General features: G+C 44.0%; 1 protein-coding gene across 2 annotated transcripts in view; it reads right to left on the reverse strand.

The window, feature by feature from the left end:
- C16H1orf100 (chromosome 16 C1orf100 homolog) overlaps positions 1-17,620 on the reverse strand; it is a 36,117-nt gene that overhangs the window by 9,016 nt on the left and 9,481 nt on the right. For both annotated transcript variants that reach the window (XM_059875561.1, NM_001077054.1), the window contains 2 exon segments: positions 8,578-8,673; positions 1,741-1,913 (listed from right to left, as the gene is read on the reverse strand). In XM_059875561.1, coding sequence (XP_059731544.1) covers positions 1,741-1,913; positions 8,578-8,673 — 269 coding nt within the window.

The raw sequence follows: 17,620 nt of genomic DNA on the forward strand, positions 1-17,620 counted from the left end.
GAGATTTCACAATCAGTCAGCCTCCAAAAACTGCTTCTACAGGGATGGGAGCCCCACCGATGCTTCCCAACCACCCCTTCTCTTTTCCAACCCCACCTCAGCCCCAGGTAGTGTCCTCCACCCGAAGCTGACTTTCTTTAATATAACCCCTCCAAGGTCCCCTGATTCCTTCCACTCCATACCTCCTCCTCCAATGACCTATATCTCAGCCCTCACCCTCCTCCCTATCCCCTCAGCTCCTCTCTTCTCAGGCTCCAAACTTCTCTCACCTCCCGGAACCCAGATTAGCCTGCTTGCAGCTTCTTATGCCAACTCGCCCTGTTACTCTTTGGCCCCAATCCCAGCTTCATCCATCACCACCCCTATGCCTGGCTCCACTCCCCAAGATCTGCCTGGTTCTGCTGGGTTCCCGCTCTTCCCAATTGCTATTTTTTCCTGTCCCCTTGGGACTGAGTCTCAGCCCTGCTCTGTCATTCCCTCCAGGCTGCAGCTCTTTGTTCAGGGGAGAAAAAAAGAGGGGTAGATTCTTCCCATTCCACATCCCATTCCTCTCACCATACTTTTACTAGTTTTGTTATTTTTAATTTTAAGATTAAAAAAAAAAGTGGCTCGTTTTAAAGAAAACTGTTGAACAGATAGTAGTACAAGTGATGCTCAGCTGTGACAGAGGTAAAATAGCTTAAAGGTCCAGCACAGACCTTGGGCTAGGGCTGAATTCTGTGTCTGAAATTGCCTGGGTCTGGGTTTTGCTTCTCCTGTTTCCTGTGACTTGGGGCTGTCTCTGCAACTTGGTCACTGTAAAGTGGGGAAATAATAGCATTTACTGCAGAGAGCTGTTGCTGCTGCTGCTGCTAAGTCGCTTCAGTCGTGTCTGACTCTGTGTGACCCCATAGACGGCAGTCCACCAGGCTCCCCCGTCCCTGGGATTCTCCAGGCAAGAACACTGGAGTGGGGTGCCATTTCCTTCTCCAATGCATGAAAGTGAAGTCACTCAGTCGTGTCCGACTCTTAGCGACCCCATGGGCTGCAGCCCACCAGGCTCTTCCATCCACGGGATTTTCCAGGCAAGAGTACTGGAGTGGGGTGCCATTGCCTTCGGACCAAATATATGCTTGCCACCGTGTAAGAGACCCAGAAGTATTGGGGTTTACTCATTCAGAAAGTCTGTCAATAGAGCAATCGATACTGTGACTAAAATCCAAAGTGTCAGTGATTACAGGAATGCAGTCAAGTTTAAGGTCATAACCACATGTACTCCCAAGGGTCATATCTGTGGGGGTCCTTGGCCCCTCAGCACTCACACACGGGCTGCAGCATGGAGAAATACTACAGAGGGAACTTAGAATTTTTGAAACATACCTGCAAATATTAAATAATTGTCGTAAATCCATTTAAAATAGAGTGAGGGGAGGAAGATCCTCTCAACAGTATGGCACAATAACAAATTTGTCAAGTGACAAGGGGCTCCAAGGAGTGGTCAGACTCGAGCTTGCTATCTACCAAGGACATTGATGAATTTTCAGCCTGAAAGTCTCCTGTACGAGGAGCTAGGAAAGAAGGATGTAGCCCAGGGGCAGCTCTCTAAACTCTTCTTCCTGCACCAAACACAAGTGAATACCCCTCCCTGCCAATGTGACAGGTCCCAGACGTGCTCCCTGAGACAGCAAGCCCACAGAAGATGCTAAAATTTGGCCCAGGCAGAGTTGCTCTCAGACAGTAAGAACCCTTGATCTAACTTACCCGTCTTGTAAAATGGCAAAGAATAGTCTCTTTGGTAAGAGGTTTCTTTATACCATGGTTCGGCAGGCTTTGAACGTCTTCGAAAACAGATGTACTGAATGAGAGTTTGTTGGTCTAATTGAGGCTGATACTGACTTTTCTTCTTAAACGGAATGTCCAAGTCTATGAGAGGTCTAAATGAAAATAGAAACAGCTTGCTAAATGCCCACCTGGTAGAAGAAAAGCATTTCATTTTCTCATCAGCTGAAATCCATTCCCTAAAAGTGGCCCGGAGGCTACCAAGATAGTATTGACAAGACTCTGTAACTCCAAGGTTAGCCCTAGCAAACTTGTCAGTAGACGGTTCAAGGATTCCAGACTCTTGTTCTTCCCTTTAGCATCCCTCCTTCTTTCTAATCACAGGTCACAGAAGGTGACCGGCATCAAAACTTCCTCTGGATCTGTTCTGGCATGGTTATTTCCCAGTACCCTTTTGAAGTGTAATTTTTGTTTGCATATTTAGTTCCCTCAAGGTGCTACTGCTTTATTTTGACCAGACTAACCACTATGGTGCATATTGGTGTTTGATTAGCCTGAAACTGGTTATAACCTTCCTGTACCTCCAGATGAGTATAATGTGAGCTGTGGGCTTGTCATATGTGGAATTTATTATGTTGAAGTATGTTCCCTTTATGCCCAGTTTGTTGAAGGCTTTAATCATAGCGCTCAACATCACTAATCATTCAGTTCAATTCAGTGCATTCGCTCAGTCATGTCCGACTCTTTGCGACCCCATGTATCACAGCATGCCAGGCCTCCCTGTCCATCACCAACTCCCAGAGTTCACTCAAACTCATGTGCATCCAGTCGGTGACGCCATCCAGCCATCTCATCCTCTGTCGTCCCCTTCTCCTCCTGCCCCCAATCCTTCCCAGCATCAGGGTCTTTTCCAATGAGTCAACTCTTCGCATGAGGTGGCCAAAGTATTGGAGTTTCAGCTTCAGCATCAGTTCTTCCAATGAACACCCAGGACTGATCTCCTTTAGGTTGGACTGGTTGGATCTCCTTGTAGTCCAAGGGACTCTCAAGAGTCTTCTCCAACACCACAGTTCAAAAGCATCAATTCTTCGGTGCTCAGCCTTCTTCACAGTCCAACTCTCACATCCATACATGACTGCTGGAAAAACCGTAGCCTTGACTAGATGGACCTTTGTTGGCAAAATAATATCTCTAATCATTCAGTTCAGTTCAATTCAGTCCCTCAGTCATGTCTGACTCTTTGCGACCCCATGAATCGCAGCACACTAGGCCTCCCTGTCCATCACCAACTCCCGGAGTTCACTCAGACTCACATCCATCAAGTCAGTGATGCCATCCAGCCATCTTATCTTCTGTCGTCCCCTTCTCCTCCTGCCCCCAATCCCTCCCAGCATCAGAGTCTTTTCCAATGAGTCAACTCTTTTCATGAGGTGGCCACAGTACTGGAGTTTCAGCTTCAACATCATTCCTTCCAAAGAAATCCCAGGGCTGATCTCCTTCAGAATGGACTGGTTGGATCTCCTTGCAGTCCAAGGGACTCTCAAGAGTCTTCTCCAACACCACAGTTCAAAAGCATCAATTCTTCTGTGCTCAGCTTTCTTCACAGTCCAACTCTCACATCCATACATGACCACTGGAAAAACCATAGCCTTGACTAGACAACCTTTGTTGGCAAAGTAATGTCTCTGCTTTTCAATATGCTATCTAGGTTGGTCATAACTTTTCTTTCAAGGAGTAAGCGTCTTTTAATTTCATGGCTGCAGTCACCATCTGTAGTGATTTTGGAGCCCCCAAAAATAAAGTCTGACACTGTTTCCATTGTTTTCCCATCTATTTCTCATTAAGTGATGGGACCAGATGCCATGATATTCGTTTTCTGAATGTTGAGTTTTAAGCCAACTTTTTCACTCTCCACTTTTACTTCCATCAAGAGGCTTTTTAGTTCCTCTTCACTTTCTGCCAGAAGGGTGGTGTCATCTGCATATCTGAGGTTATTGATATTTCTCCCGACAATCTTGATTCCAGCTTGTGCTTCTTCCGGCCCAGCGTTTCTCATGATGTACTCTGCATATAAGTTAAATAATCAGGATGACAATATACAGCCTTGATGTACTCCTTTTCCTATTTGGAACCAGTCTGTTGTTCCATGTCCAGTTCGAACTGTTGCTTTCTGACCTGCATACAGATTTTTCAGGAGGCAGGTTGGGTGCTCTGGTATACCCATCTCTTTCAGAATTTTCCACAGTTTATTATGATCCACACAGTCAAATGCAAGTCAAAACCACAATAAGATATCACCTCATACCTGTCATAAAGGCTATCATCAAAAAAACTAAAAATGACAGGTAGTAGCAAGGATGTGGAGAAAAAAAAGTCATCATGCACTGTTGATGGGAATGTAAATTGGTTACATCAACTATGGAAAGCTGTATGGAGATTCCTCAAAAAAAAAAAACTAAAAATAGAACTACCATATGATCCAGCAATTCCACTTCTGTGTGTTTATCCAAAGGAAACAAAATCACCATCTCAAAAAAGATAACTGCTCTCCCATCTTCACTACAGCATTATTTACAATGGCCAAGACATTGAAATAATCTAAATGTCCATTGATGAATAAATGGAAAAAAATGTGTGAAATGTATATACTATGAAATACTATTCAGCCTAAAAAAGATGAATAGCCTACCATTTGTGACGATACAGATGAGCCTCGAGGACATTATGCTAAGAGGCAAAGAAAGACAAATACCGTGATCTCACTATTATGTGGAATCTAAAAAAACTGAACTCATAAAAACAGAAAATAGCATAGTGATTGCCAGAGGTGAGGTTTGGGGCCTGGAGGAAATGGATGAAAATGGTCAAAAGATACAAACTTCCAGATATAAAATAAATAAGTTCTGGGAATGTCATGTACTGCATGGTGACTATAGTTAACAATGCTATATTGTATATTTGAAAGTTGCTAAGAGAGATAGACCTCAAAAGTTCTTACCACAAGAAAAAAATTGTAACTATATGAGATGATGGATATTTATAAACATAGTAATCATTTTGCAATATGTACAGGCTTCCCTGGTGGCTCAGCTGTAAAGAATCAGCCTGTGAATGCAGGAGATGAGGGTTCAATTCTTGGGTTGGAAAGATCCCCTGAAGAAGCAAGTGGCCACCCACTCCAGTATTCTGGCCTGGAGAATCCCATGGACAGAGGATCCTGGTGGGCTGCAGTCCATGGGGTCCCAAAAGTTTGGACACAACTTAACAACTTAACAGCAACAACAACATATACAAAATCACTATGCTGCATACCTTAAACTAATAAAATGTTATATATAAACTATATCTCAATAAAACTGGGCAAAAAAGGGTTTCAAAATACCATCTCATTCTATTTTGTGTAGATCTGGAGGATTTTACATGTTAATCTATCTCTGGGTAATGGCATTATGGATAATTAAAAAAATTTTTGATTATCAGTATTTTCAAATGTTCTAATGAACACGTGTATTTTTGTACTGTAAAGTAGAGAAGGTGAGCTACTAGAGATGTGAAAAAGATTAAATCTTGGGTGAGATTTAAGAACATCCTAATCCAATCATTTTGAGTAGGATGTCATCTTACTTGATTGTATAACCATGATTAATCACACTGAAACAGGTGACTGACACTATTTAATCATAATGAATTATGTTTATATACTTGGGTAAAACTTGATTGTGATGTGCCTTCTTTAAAGAGGAGAGTCTGTTAGCAGAAATGGGATGCCTCTGCCTGAAGTTCAGGAAAAGAAAGAGCAAGACTCTGACTCTGTGTGTGGTACTGGACAGTGGAGCAATGCTGAATGGGCGGGAGATGTTCTGTTGAAGACAGGTGTGGAGAAGCACCAAGAATTCCTTCCCACCTCTACTTGCTTTTGTTTTGTGCTTAAAAGGTTCTTGGTCCTAGAAAATGTGTCCCTTACATGGTGGGTGGGAGCACTTCTTTTCCTATGAAAGCTTGTCTCCTGCTGTGAAGCAAAACATTTGCCTTCTGATGAATGGATCAGTCTCTTGTGAGTTTGTGTTCTGCCTGTTACTGTCATCTGGTCACTTCTATGCCATTGACAGCCATGGATGGCTCCTGAACCGGATCCTGGTGAGTGCTCCCACACCCACCCCTCCTAGACTGGCAGCCTATTCTGACTTTGTCCTGGATGTTTCTATGGAACCAGAATCATCTCCATTTTCAAGAATACTGATGGTGTTCTGGAGACAAGACTTTTACTCAAAAGGGGGACTCTAATTCTGAAAATATCACATTGGTGGGAGAATATATCTGGGGAAGGTAAGCCATAGGCATCTGTCTGTTTAAATTATGAGTATAAAGAAGTTAGGCCTGGTCCTAATAATTGCATGATTTCCTGTCTTGTTTGTCTGTTTTGGTTTCGCTTGTCTTTTCCTTATTCTTAACCAGAAGTTTAATAAAGTCATTGGTTGACAAAACATTGACTAAGTGTTTCCCCTTAAGACTAATCTTAAGCAGGCTCAAGTCTTGTCAGAGTCAAGGTTCCCTTTGCCTGAGCGTTCTGTGGTAGCAGGAGGGGCAGATAATGCAGCTGAGGGAACGGTCAGAGTCCACAGAACATGTGTGGAGAGTGCCCTGTGGAGCTGGCTTCTGGAAGAGGGTTTCAGTTGTTTCCTTCCTTGTTTATCCTCTGGCAGAGATCATGCTCCTACCAAGATTTTGATATAAGAATGTATTTGAATTAGAACAAAGAACCTTGAACTGGGAATCAGAAAGTGTGGATCAATTCACAACTCAGCTTTTAGACCAACCAGCTACATGTCAGGCAAGTCATGTCATTTCTCTGGCTACATCTTATTTATCAGATAGAATCAGAATTTAAAAAGCTAAAGCTACTTTCAGTTTGGTCATCCATTAAGTTTAGTCTGTGTGCTATTCTGTCATTGCTATGGCTCCCTTTTCTTTACTTGAAGAATAATCAGGAGTTGACTATGTCAAAGGTAATTAAGAGAAGAAAAGTAGTTTCTAAAATACACTATGATGATGAACTCAAAATAATAGCAATCGCATTTTGAGTGCTTACTATGTTCTGGAATTTTACATCAATTATTTTATTTAACAGGTAAGCCTATTGATATTCAGAATGGATGAAAACTGCCTAAAATCAAATACTTCATAAGTTATTCAAATTGATGTTTCTAACTGGATCATTGAAAAAGCAAGAGAGCTCCAGAAAAACATCTATTTCTGCTTTACTGACTATGCCAAAGCCTTTGACTGTGTGGATCACAATAAACTGTGGAAAATTCTGAAAGAGGTGGGAATACCAGACCACCTGACCTGCCTCCTGAAAAATCTGTATGCAGGTCAGGAAGCAACAGTTAGAACTGGACATGGAACAACAGACTGGTTCCAAATAGGAAAAGGAGTTCGTCAAGGTTGTATATTGTCACCATTTATTTAACTTATATGCAGAGTACATCATGAGAAACGCTGGGCTGGAAGAAGCAAAAGATGGAATCAAGATTGCCAGGAGAAATATCAATAACCTCAGATCCGCAGATGACACCAGCCTTCTGGCAGAAAGTGAAGAGGAACTAAAAAGCCTCTTGATGAAAGTGAAAGAGGAGAGTGAAAAAGTTGGCTTAAAGCTCAACATCCAGAAAACAAAGATCATGGCATCTGGTCCCATCATTTCATGGGAAATAGATGGGGAAACAGTGGAAACAGTGGCTGACTTTAGTTGGGGGGGGGCTCCAAAATCATTGTAGATGGTGACTGCAGCCATGAAATTAAAAGACACTTACTCCTTGCAAGGAAAGTTATGACCAACCTAGACAGCATATTAAAAAACAGAGACATTACTTTGTCAACAAAGGTCTGTCTAGTCAAGGCTATGGTTTTTCCAGTAGTCATGTATGGATGTGAGAGTTGGACTGTGAGGAAAGCTGAGCACAGAAGAATTGATGCTTTGGAACTGTGGTGTTGGAGAACACTCTTGAGAGCCCCTTGGACTGCAAGGAGATCCAACCAGTCCATCCTGAAGGAGATCAGTCCTGGGTGTTCATTGGAAGGACTGATGCTGAAGCTGAAACTCCAATACTTTGGCCACCTGATGTGAAGAGCTGAATCATTTGAAAAGACCCTGATGCTGGGAAAGATTGAGGGCAGGAAGAGAAGGGGATGACAGAGGATGAGATGGTTAGATGGATCACTGACTCGATGGACACGAGTTTGGGTAAACTCTGGGAGTTGGTGATGGACAGGAAAGCCTTGTGTGCTGTGGTTCATGGGGTCACAAAGTCAGTCACATATGAGCGACTGAATGAAACTGAACTGAACAGCCTCCCCAAACTAGAAAATAGCATTGAAGTGCCTGCTTTTTTCCCCTTTCTGTTAAAATCACTGCAGAAAGGCAGAAACTGGTTAGGCCAAATTTGTGACTTTATTGAGAAGGAAAATGAGTGTCAGGAAGATTAAGTTATTTGATTGAGTTAAAATGTTAAACTAATGGTATTTCTTACGTTCCTTTGATGATTTAAATAATTTTATATTTATTGCTAATTATAAAAGTAATATATGTTCATCATAGAAAAATCTGGAAAATAAAGAAAAAGATAAAAAATGAAATACAAATATCAATAATCTCACTATTCATGAAAAACCAGTGTCAACAGTTTGGTGTATTTCCTTCCAAATTTTTCCATGCATTAAATAATAATTATTATTGTTATTATCATTGCAAATTGTGATTCCCAGTTTTTCATTTATTAGCCTAACTTTAGTACATTAAGATTTAGGAAAGTGTCTTACCTGGGAGATCTCTTCACACTATAATCATAATGGACTCTTGCCAGCTGCCCAGTGTAATAACCACGGAGATCCTTTCCTTGGTGAACAATGAATATACTAGTGGGGACAGGAAGGAGAGTGAGACAAAAGGAATTAACATTATTAGCTCTTTACAGAGGAAAACCAGCTGTGGTATGGTAAAAAAATATATTCAATCTCTATCCTCAGTTCCTGGCACAAAGGTCCTAAAATCCTTGGAATCTTTTGATAGGAGTATCTTTTGTTATCCAATTTTCAGGATTCATAAAGAAATATTTGACTTGTCAGGTATTAGTTTCAAAATATCAAGAAAAAAATAAGAGAATATATAAGGCCAGTGGGGCAAATGTTGATAATTATTGAAAGATGGAAATGGATAAATGGAGATTCTCTATACTATTTTTTTCTACTTTTGATATTTTTATGAACTTTCACAGTGTTTAAAGAGAAACTCTTATAATTAAATATATAGGGGCTAAAAATGAAGCAGCACTGTGAAGGTCAAAGCACAAGTTACTTGTAAGCCTGGAGGAGGGGTTCCAGCCTTGCCTGGGAGGCTTGGGCTGTGAGGATGTTGGGAAGCACAAGCATAAGTGAGTAAGGTGGAGAGTGGGGGGAAATCTTCTGGGGCGTGAGATGAGCCGGGTGTACGCAGCTGAAACACAGCAGTGTCGGGAGAAGTTGAGGGCTCATGGTGCCCAGATCTCACATTTTGAAATACATCTTCTTTATAATAAATTACTTTTCTTTTAGATGATAGTTCTAGCATTATGTTGCTGTTGTTTAGTTGCTAAGTTGTATCCAACTCTTTTTTGACCCCATGCACTGTAGCTCACCAGGCTCCTCTGTCCATGGGATTTCCCAGGCAAGAGTACTGGAGTGGGTTCCCATTTTCTCCTCCAGAGGATCTTCCCAACCCAGGGATCAAATCTGTGTCTCCTGCATTGGCAAGTGGATTCTTCACCATTGAGCCACCAGAGAAGCCCTACAGCATTATACTGACATCTTAAAACTATATGTAGTTGTATTATGTTATTTACAGATTTTATTTCAGGAGAGTATCAGAGACATTACGAAATATTTATTATAAACCAAGGGAGTGTGTCATCTGAAAAACTGAGAACCATTGATATAGGTAATAGGGAATCTTTGTAGGATTTTAAAGAAAATCCATGATGAATGCAATTTTTGTTGAAGAGAGATTCTGCTGGTGGCAATGTGGAAAACAAATCTGAAGACGATCTGACTAGAGGTACAAAGATTGGTCAGGAGGTAATCATAGTAATGTATGTGGGACGTAGGGAAGCTTTGAACTCTGTGGTGGAAAGTTCACTTGGGGAGGAGAGGCCTGATTAAGATGACTGCTAGGAGAGAGGGTTGAGGATGAAAAAGGAGGAGGACATCAAGACAAGGCTTCAGATGCTGGGAAACAGGCTGCCACTCACCAGGAGACAGAAGGCAGGAAAGGGAGCCTTCTTGAGATGATGACCGTAGAGTTTGTGGTATTTGGGGTCTTTGGGGACCTTCCATAGGTTCTTACTCAGTAGGTGCCGTAAGAATTCAAGAAGAGTCAGTAGAAGGTAGTACATAGTTTTGCATGGAGTAGCTCATCAAGTACGTGTTGAATGATGAATGGAAACTTAAGCTATGCCTCCAGTTTGACCAGAATTTATTAACTATGCATAATGTATACTACAGCAAACAAAACCATCCCAAAGGAAAAGAAAACCAAGAAGGCAAAGTGGTTATCTGAGGAGGCTTTACAAATAGCCAAAGAAATAAGAGAAGCAAAAAGCAAGGGAGAAAGGAAAAGGTATATCCAACTAAACGCAGAGTTCCAAAGAATAGCACAGAGATAAGAAGGCCTTCTTCAACAAACAGTGCATAAAACTAGAAGAAAACAGCAAAAGGGGAAAGACTAGAGATTTCTTCAGGAAAATTGGATATCAAGGGAACATTTCGCCCAGAAATGGTAGAGACCTAGTAGATGCTGAAGAGATCAAGAAGAGATGGAAAGAACACATGGAAGAACTCTACAAAAAAGATCTTAATGAACCAGATTACTACAATGGTGTGGTCAGCCACCCATAGCCAGACTTTCTGGAGAGCAAAGTCAAGTGGGCCTTAGGAAGTACTGCTGCTGCTGCTGCTAAGTCGCTTCAGTCGTGTCCGACTCTGTGCGACCCCATGGATGGCAGCCCACCAGGCTCTGCCGTCCCTGGGATTCTCCAGGCAAGAATACTGGAATGGGTTGCCATTTCCTCCTCCAATGCATGAAAGTGAAAAGTGAAAGTGAAGTCACTCAGTCATGTCCGACTCTAGCAACCTCATGGATTGCAGCCTACCAGGCTCCTCCGTCCATGGGATTTTCCAGGCAAGAGTACTGGAGTGGGGTGCCATTGCCTTCTCCGTTAGGAAGTACTAGTGTTAATAAATCTAGTGGATACAATGGAATTCTAATAGAACTATTCAAAACTCTAAAGGACCATGCCATCAAGGTGTTGCATTCAATATGTCAGCAAATCTGGAAGACCCAGCAGTGGCCACAGGACTGGACAAGGTCAATCCTCAACCCAATTCCCAAGAAGGGTGGTAGCACAGAATGTGCTAACCATCACACAATTGCACTCATCTCCCATGCTAGTACAGTCATGCTTAAAAATCTTGTATTCTAGGCTTTAGCATTATATGAACCAAGAACTTTCTGATGTCCAAGCTGGGCTTAGAAAAGAAAGAGAAACCAGAGATCAACATTTGCTGAATCATAGAGAAAGCTAGGGAAATCCAGAAAAACATCTACCTCTGTTTCATCAACTACGCCAAAACCTTTGATGGAAGTGATGGAAATACCAGACCATCTTCCCTGTCTCCTGAGAAACCTGTACACACGTCAAGAAGTAACAGTTAGAACCCTGTATGGAACAAATGATTAGTTCAATATTGAGAAAGGAGTATGACAGGGCTGTCTGCTGTCACCCTGCTTGTTTAACCTATATGCTGAGCACATCGTGGAAAATGCTGCCCTGGATGAGTTACAAGCGGGAATCAAGACAGGCGGGAGAAACATCAACAACCTCAGATATGTGGATGATACCACTCCAATGCAGAAAGCAAAGAGAAGCTAAAGAGCCTCTTGATGACGGTGAGGGAGGAGAGTGAAAGAGCTGGCTTAAAACTAAATATTAAAAAACTAAGATCTTCATTTTGATATTTGGCAAAACTAATACAATTATGTAAAGTTTAAAAATAAAATAAAATTTAAAAAAATTTAAAAAAAATAAATAAAAAATTAAGATCATGGCATCTGGCCCCGTTACTTCATGGTGAATACAAGTGGAAGTACTGACAGATACCTTATTCTTGGGCTCTAAAATCACTGCAGACGGTGACCGCAGCCATGAAATCAGAAGACGATTGCTTCTTGGCAGGAAAGCTATGACAAACCTACACAGTGTGTTGAAAAGCAGAGACATAACTCTGCCGACAAAGGTCCGTATAGTCAAGGTATGGTCTTCCCAGTGGTCACGGATGTTTGTAAGAGCAGGACGGTAAAGAAGGCAGAGCAACAAAGAATTGATGCCTTCAAACTGTGGTGCTGGAGAAGGCTCTTGAGAGTCCCTTGGAGAGCAAGGAGATCAAACCAGTCAGTCTTAAGGGAAATCAACCCTGAATGTTCGTTGGAAGGACTGATGCTGAAGCTGAAGTTCCAGTATTTTGGTCATCTGATGCAAACAACTGACACATTGGAAAAGTCCCTGATGCTGGGAAAGACTGAGGGCAGAAGAAGTGGGCGGCAGAGGATGAGATGGCTGGATGGCATCACCGTGCAGTGGACATGAACTTGGACAAACTTCGGGAGATGGTGAGGGACTGGGAGGCCTGGCATACTGCAGTCCATGGGGTTGCAAAGAGTCAGACATGACTAGGCGACTGAATAACGACAACAGTGTGCCCTGCACATTACTAGGTTCTACAGATAGAGAGCTGAATCAAAAGCAGTCCTTGTCCTCATCACGCTCTTTATGTGCTGAAATCATGACCTGAATAAAGGGTCATTGGGGCACAAAAGAGGGAGGGCTGTCTAGGGTTTGAGCAAGTCAGTAGGAGAGGGAAGAGATTCCAGGTGAGGGAATGATAGAACCCAACTCTCGGACAGAGTTGTGATCAGAGTGGAGTGTGTGAAGGCCAGTGCGGACTTTGCTGTCTGGCTGGTGCAAAAGGCAAAGTGCTGTCAGCAGGGCGGGTCTGCCTGTCTATGCAAACAGGACCTCAGGGAGCTCTGATTTGCAGAAAACCCACAGTCTGTCTGGGCCTGCCCAGTGGCTGGGATAATATGACTGAGCCCTGAACAGTAAATAACAGCAGGGGATTAGGTCACAAGAAGAAAGAGGAACTGGCACAATAATAGGGAACAAATGACATTCCTGAGGGCATGGGAGTGGGAGACACAGATTTCTTAGGTGCCTGTCCAGTTTCCAAGCCCCACCTTGGGAAGATTATCTCACTGGATGCTCTGTGAAGCATCCACCTGGAGTTCCAGAACAACACTGATTTCTCACGGTTGCTATACCATTTGCACTAGGCTGTGTTTTGACTCTGGGTTCCTTCCCTGGCATGAGTCTGGGTGAGCAGCCTAAGCCCTGCTCCTAGAAACGGTCTGTACAAGCCGTCTAAGACTGGAGAAGCCCCTCACCAGCACCAGGTAACGTGCCCACCCCAAGTCCCTCGGGAGTCTCCCTGGGTAGTTTTTTTATTTTTTTAATTTGTTTTATTTTGGCTGCAACACGTGGCATGTGGGATCTTAATACCCTGACCAAGGATCCCACCTGCAGCTCCTGCAGTGGAAGCGGAGAGTCTTAATCACCAGACCCCCAGGGAAGTCCCTGTCTGGGTAGCTTTTGAAGTGGAGAGAGTAGGAAAATGTGTAAGCAGGTGGGTGTTGGAGGCAGGGCTGGGTGAGGTCGTGGAGAGGTTTGAGGAATGAAGGTGTGGTATGCTTTTCTTCCAACTCTTTGGGTACTTTCCAAGTTCCCCCACGTGGTCTTCACCTCAGAGAGGAGAAAGCTCTAGATGAATGTGGTAACATGTCAGTGGTTTGGAAGAGAATTTTTATGTCCTAAAAGATAATGCCTGGTCTGACCTGGCAGTCAGTCCTCCCAGAGGCTGCACAGTACCTGGCCTCTCCTGAGGAGGGGCTGGGGGTGAGGAAAAAATCGATTAATGAGTAGGAAAGCAGGGCTGGCCTCCTGGTCTGGGAGCCCTGCCCTGGACTCTGCTCAGACCCACTTTATTGACTTGGCTTGTAAGATTCTTGAGTCAGCTGTAGAAAGGCCTTTTCTCCTCCCTGGGTGGGAGTAGGAGTCCGGGCACAGTATTTACCAGTCCCTGACAGCTTGGCTCTTTGAGGTTACACATTCAGTCTAGACAAGAGCAAACCTGTTCCCTGGGAGGGTGAATGTAACCAGAGCAGGATCTGGGCTTCCCCGCAGGCAAAACTCAACACCCAAAGGGGAGGATCCCTCTGGGACCTGAGGCAGCCCGGGCCACTGTGATGGTGCAGCCCTGTGTCTGTGCTGGGCCTCATCGTTACAAAGCTTCGCAGAGATGATCTCATCTAACTCTCACAGTCCTGTTGCTAGGTAAACATTGTTAACACCCTGTTATAGAAAAGGAGACCAAGGCTCACAGAGGTTAAGTGGGCTTTCTAAATAACACCCAGCTGATAAATGCCAGAAGCATGAGTCAAACCCAGTTCTCTGAACTCCAGATCACATCCAGAGTCATCTCTGTGTTTGTGCGATGACTTCTTTTTCAGAAGAGTTCAGCGTACTTTTGTGTGAACTCTGTGATTCACTGTGGGCAGACAGGAAGTGGATGTCCTGTACCAAAGCAATAGGAAGAGAAGTAGATCCAGCAGTGTAACTGGAGGCGGCTTTTGGTTGAATAAAAACAGTGCTTATTGCAGGCTCTGAAGTGTGCTAGATGCCAGGGCTGCAGTGATGAGAAACATTGTCTTTCCACCTGAGAGTTCATGATCAGGCAAGGAAAACCCTCCTCAGGCCTAATCATATAGAGTGGGGGTAAGTGCTGCACCAGTCAGGAACAAAGGCTCAGGGGGAATGAGTCTCTTACTAAGGACAGGAGCCGATAAGTACAGAGATGGGAGGCCACCATTCCCACATCCTCATGCTTTCATTCCCCAGACTCTACTAGCTTCACAAATCTCCTCAAGGAAGAGGGAGCCTCAGTTTCCTCATCAATAAAATGGGGTGGGGAGGGCTTCCCTGGTGGCTCAGTCGTAAAGAATCCACTTGCCAATGCAGGAAGCACAGGTGTGGCCCCTGATCTGGAGAGATCCCACATGCTGCGGAGCAGCTAAGCGTGCTACAACTAGTGAGCCTGTGGAACCACAGGCTCTAGAGCCCAGGAACCACAACTACTGAGCCCCCGCGCCCTAGAGCCCACGCTCTGCAACATAACAAGCCATGGTGATGAGAAGTCTGGGCACCACAACGAGCAAGTAGCCCCCACTTGCCACAGCTAGAGAAAAGCCTGCATAGCAACAAACCCCCAGCACAGCCAATAATAAATAGATAAATGAAATTTTAAAAAATTATAAAAATAAATAAAGTGGGGATGATGCTATCTCTGTTAATGACTACATGAAAGTCAACAAGACGTGTGAACGTCCTTCGTGACTGAAGTATCCCATTGCTGTTGCCATCTATCATTCAAGGCAGGATGATCTGATCTTCACAGCTGCCCCTTGATGTCTCAGAGATCATTTCAGTTGATGTTTTTAAAATTCATTTAAGCCCAAAACAAATTCTTTGTCTTTTGCACACCACAATGAGTTTAATCCAACCTAAGTGATCTTTCCAGGAGCATCCGAGGCCCCGCAAGTCAACACAATGCTCAGCCCTGCCCCTGCGTGACAAGGCTAAGATAATTTGTATCTAATGTAATTCTTTTACGAGAATTTTGTGTGGTCACTACTCCTTGTGAATCACTTAATATTTAACTTTATGAGGTGCCCCTACTGGTTTGTAATTCAGTTTTCCCTACTATAGCCCAAGGGTTAGGCATTTAAGGATGAATTAATTGGGTAAATGCTTACAGAGAGGAGCAGCAGAGGGCAGACCTTCTGTGGATACTGTCAATCACCAGGAGGCCAAACCTCAAACACATGCCAGAATGAGTTTTTCTCACTGATTCATTCATTTTCAGTTTTCCGACAAAGGTGCACAGAGCTCCTACCAAGTGTGGCAGTCTGCTAGGCAGAGTGGCCAGTGAAACAAGCCCCGCCCTGGGGGCTGACCTGGGGATGTCAAGGGCAGTGACCAAGAGCGCAGATGTTGGCTCCAGACTAGCGGGTTCAAATCCTCCTTCTGCTAGTTCACTATGGTGGAATCTCAGGACAGTCACTTAACCACTCCTTGCCTCAATTTCCTCCCAGTCACTGTGAAGATTAAATGAGTTGATATATACTTGGAACAGTGCCTGCCACATATTAAGGGCTGTAAAAGTGTTAACTATTAATCCAGTGGGTGATCTAGACAGGAAATAAAGAAACAGAAAATACCTGAAAGTTATGATGGGTGTCATACAGGAAACCAAAAACGGTGTGAGAAGGAGAACTAACAGAGGTGATGAGGTCGGTGAAAGGAAGAGACCTCCCCCAGCCTGGATGGTACCACCTTCTGCTCACTGAGCAGCTGATAACAGTGGAGACATGCTGAGTGAAATCGGGCTGGTTGAACCGAGTAAGAAGAGTAGCAGAGAGTCCAGAAGGCAGTGATGCAGGGGAAAGGAACATGTCCCAAAACCCTGAGACATCAAAGAGTGCGGGCCTCCTGAAGCAACAAGAAAGATCATGGGGCTGAGGTTAAGAGGAGGTTGGAGAGATCAGCAGGGTCTGTTTATGTAGGGCTCTGCAGGCCCTGGCAAGTGTTGAGGCTTCATGCAAAACGCAATAATTGCAGGGTTTGGTTTTGTTTTGTTTTTTGACTGTGCTAGGTCTCTGTTGCAGCACTTAGGATCCCTAGTTGTGGAGTTCAAACTTAGTTGCCCCGCAGCACGTGGGATCCTAGTTCTCTGACCAGGGATAAAATCTGTGTCTGCTGCGTTGGAAGATGGGTTCTCAACCACTGGACCACAAGAGAGGTCCCAGATTGCACGGTTTTATGCAATGGAAGGCTCTGATCCCATTTATATTTTATGGGGTTCTCTCTGGAGAATGGATTGGAGGAGGACCAGAGTGGCCATCGTTGTAGGTGAACAGGGGAGAGGCAGTGGTGGTCTGGACCAAGTGGTGGCTGTGGAGATGAAGAAAAACAGTCAGATGGAGATACACCCTAGAGGCAGAATTGAGGACCCTGCTGATGGACTGGTCCACTCTGTTGCAAGGCAGGAGAGACACAAAATAGACAGAGACCTGCCCCACAGGGAGCACTCAAGTGGCGAGTGGGGGCCCCAGTCTAGTGCAGGCACACTGTGCCTCTCTGATGGATGAGCCCAAGAGAGCTGAATGCAGCCCAGCCTGAGGATATCAGCGGCCCGGTGCCTTCTGCACTGTGTTCCACCCCAACCCTCCAGCTCCCCAAGGGCTGCTAAGGACCCTAAGTCAGGTCTAGTGATTCTGACTTGGTTCCATTTAGCTCCGGGCGGCAGCAGCCAATGGAGGATTGTCTCCATTTTCCCCAGGAGATGAGACCACAATTAAACAGGCCCGACAGTGGTGGGCAAAAATCTCAAACACACACACGGAAAGCCAAGGGCATGTGCGGAGGCAGAAATCAAATAATTCTGGAACCCACCCCTTTCTCTCCGCCCTGCTTCCTCCGTATGTGCATTTCAGGGAAGGAAGGATAGGGACTATACTTTCTCTAAAATAGGACTCTTTTTTAGAGAAAGAACATCTTTTTAAGAACAAAGCAGCCTTCTCTTCCTCCTTCAGTGATTTCTGGAAGCAAAAGGACATATCTTTGATAACTAAACATTGTGGAAAATAACTAAATATTAAAAT

This window comes from Bos taurus, chromosome 16 (assembly GCF_002263795.3).
Source record: "Bos taurus isolate L1 Dominette 01449 registration number 42190680 breed Hereford chromosome 16, ARS-UCD2.0, whole genome shotgun sequence".
NCBI classification, from domain to species: Eukaryota; Metazoa; Chordata; class Mammalia; order Artiodactyla; family Bovidae; genus Bos; species Bos taurus.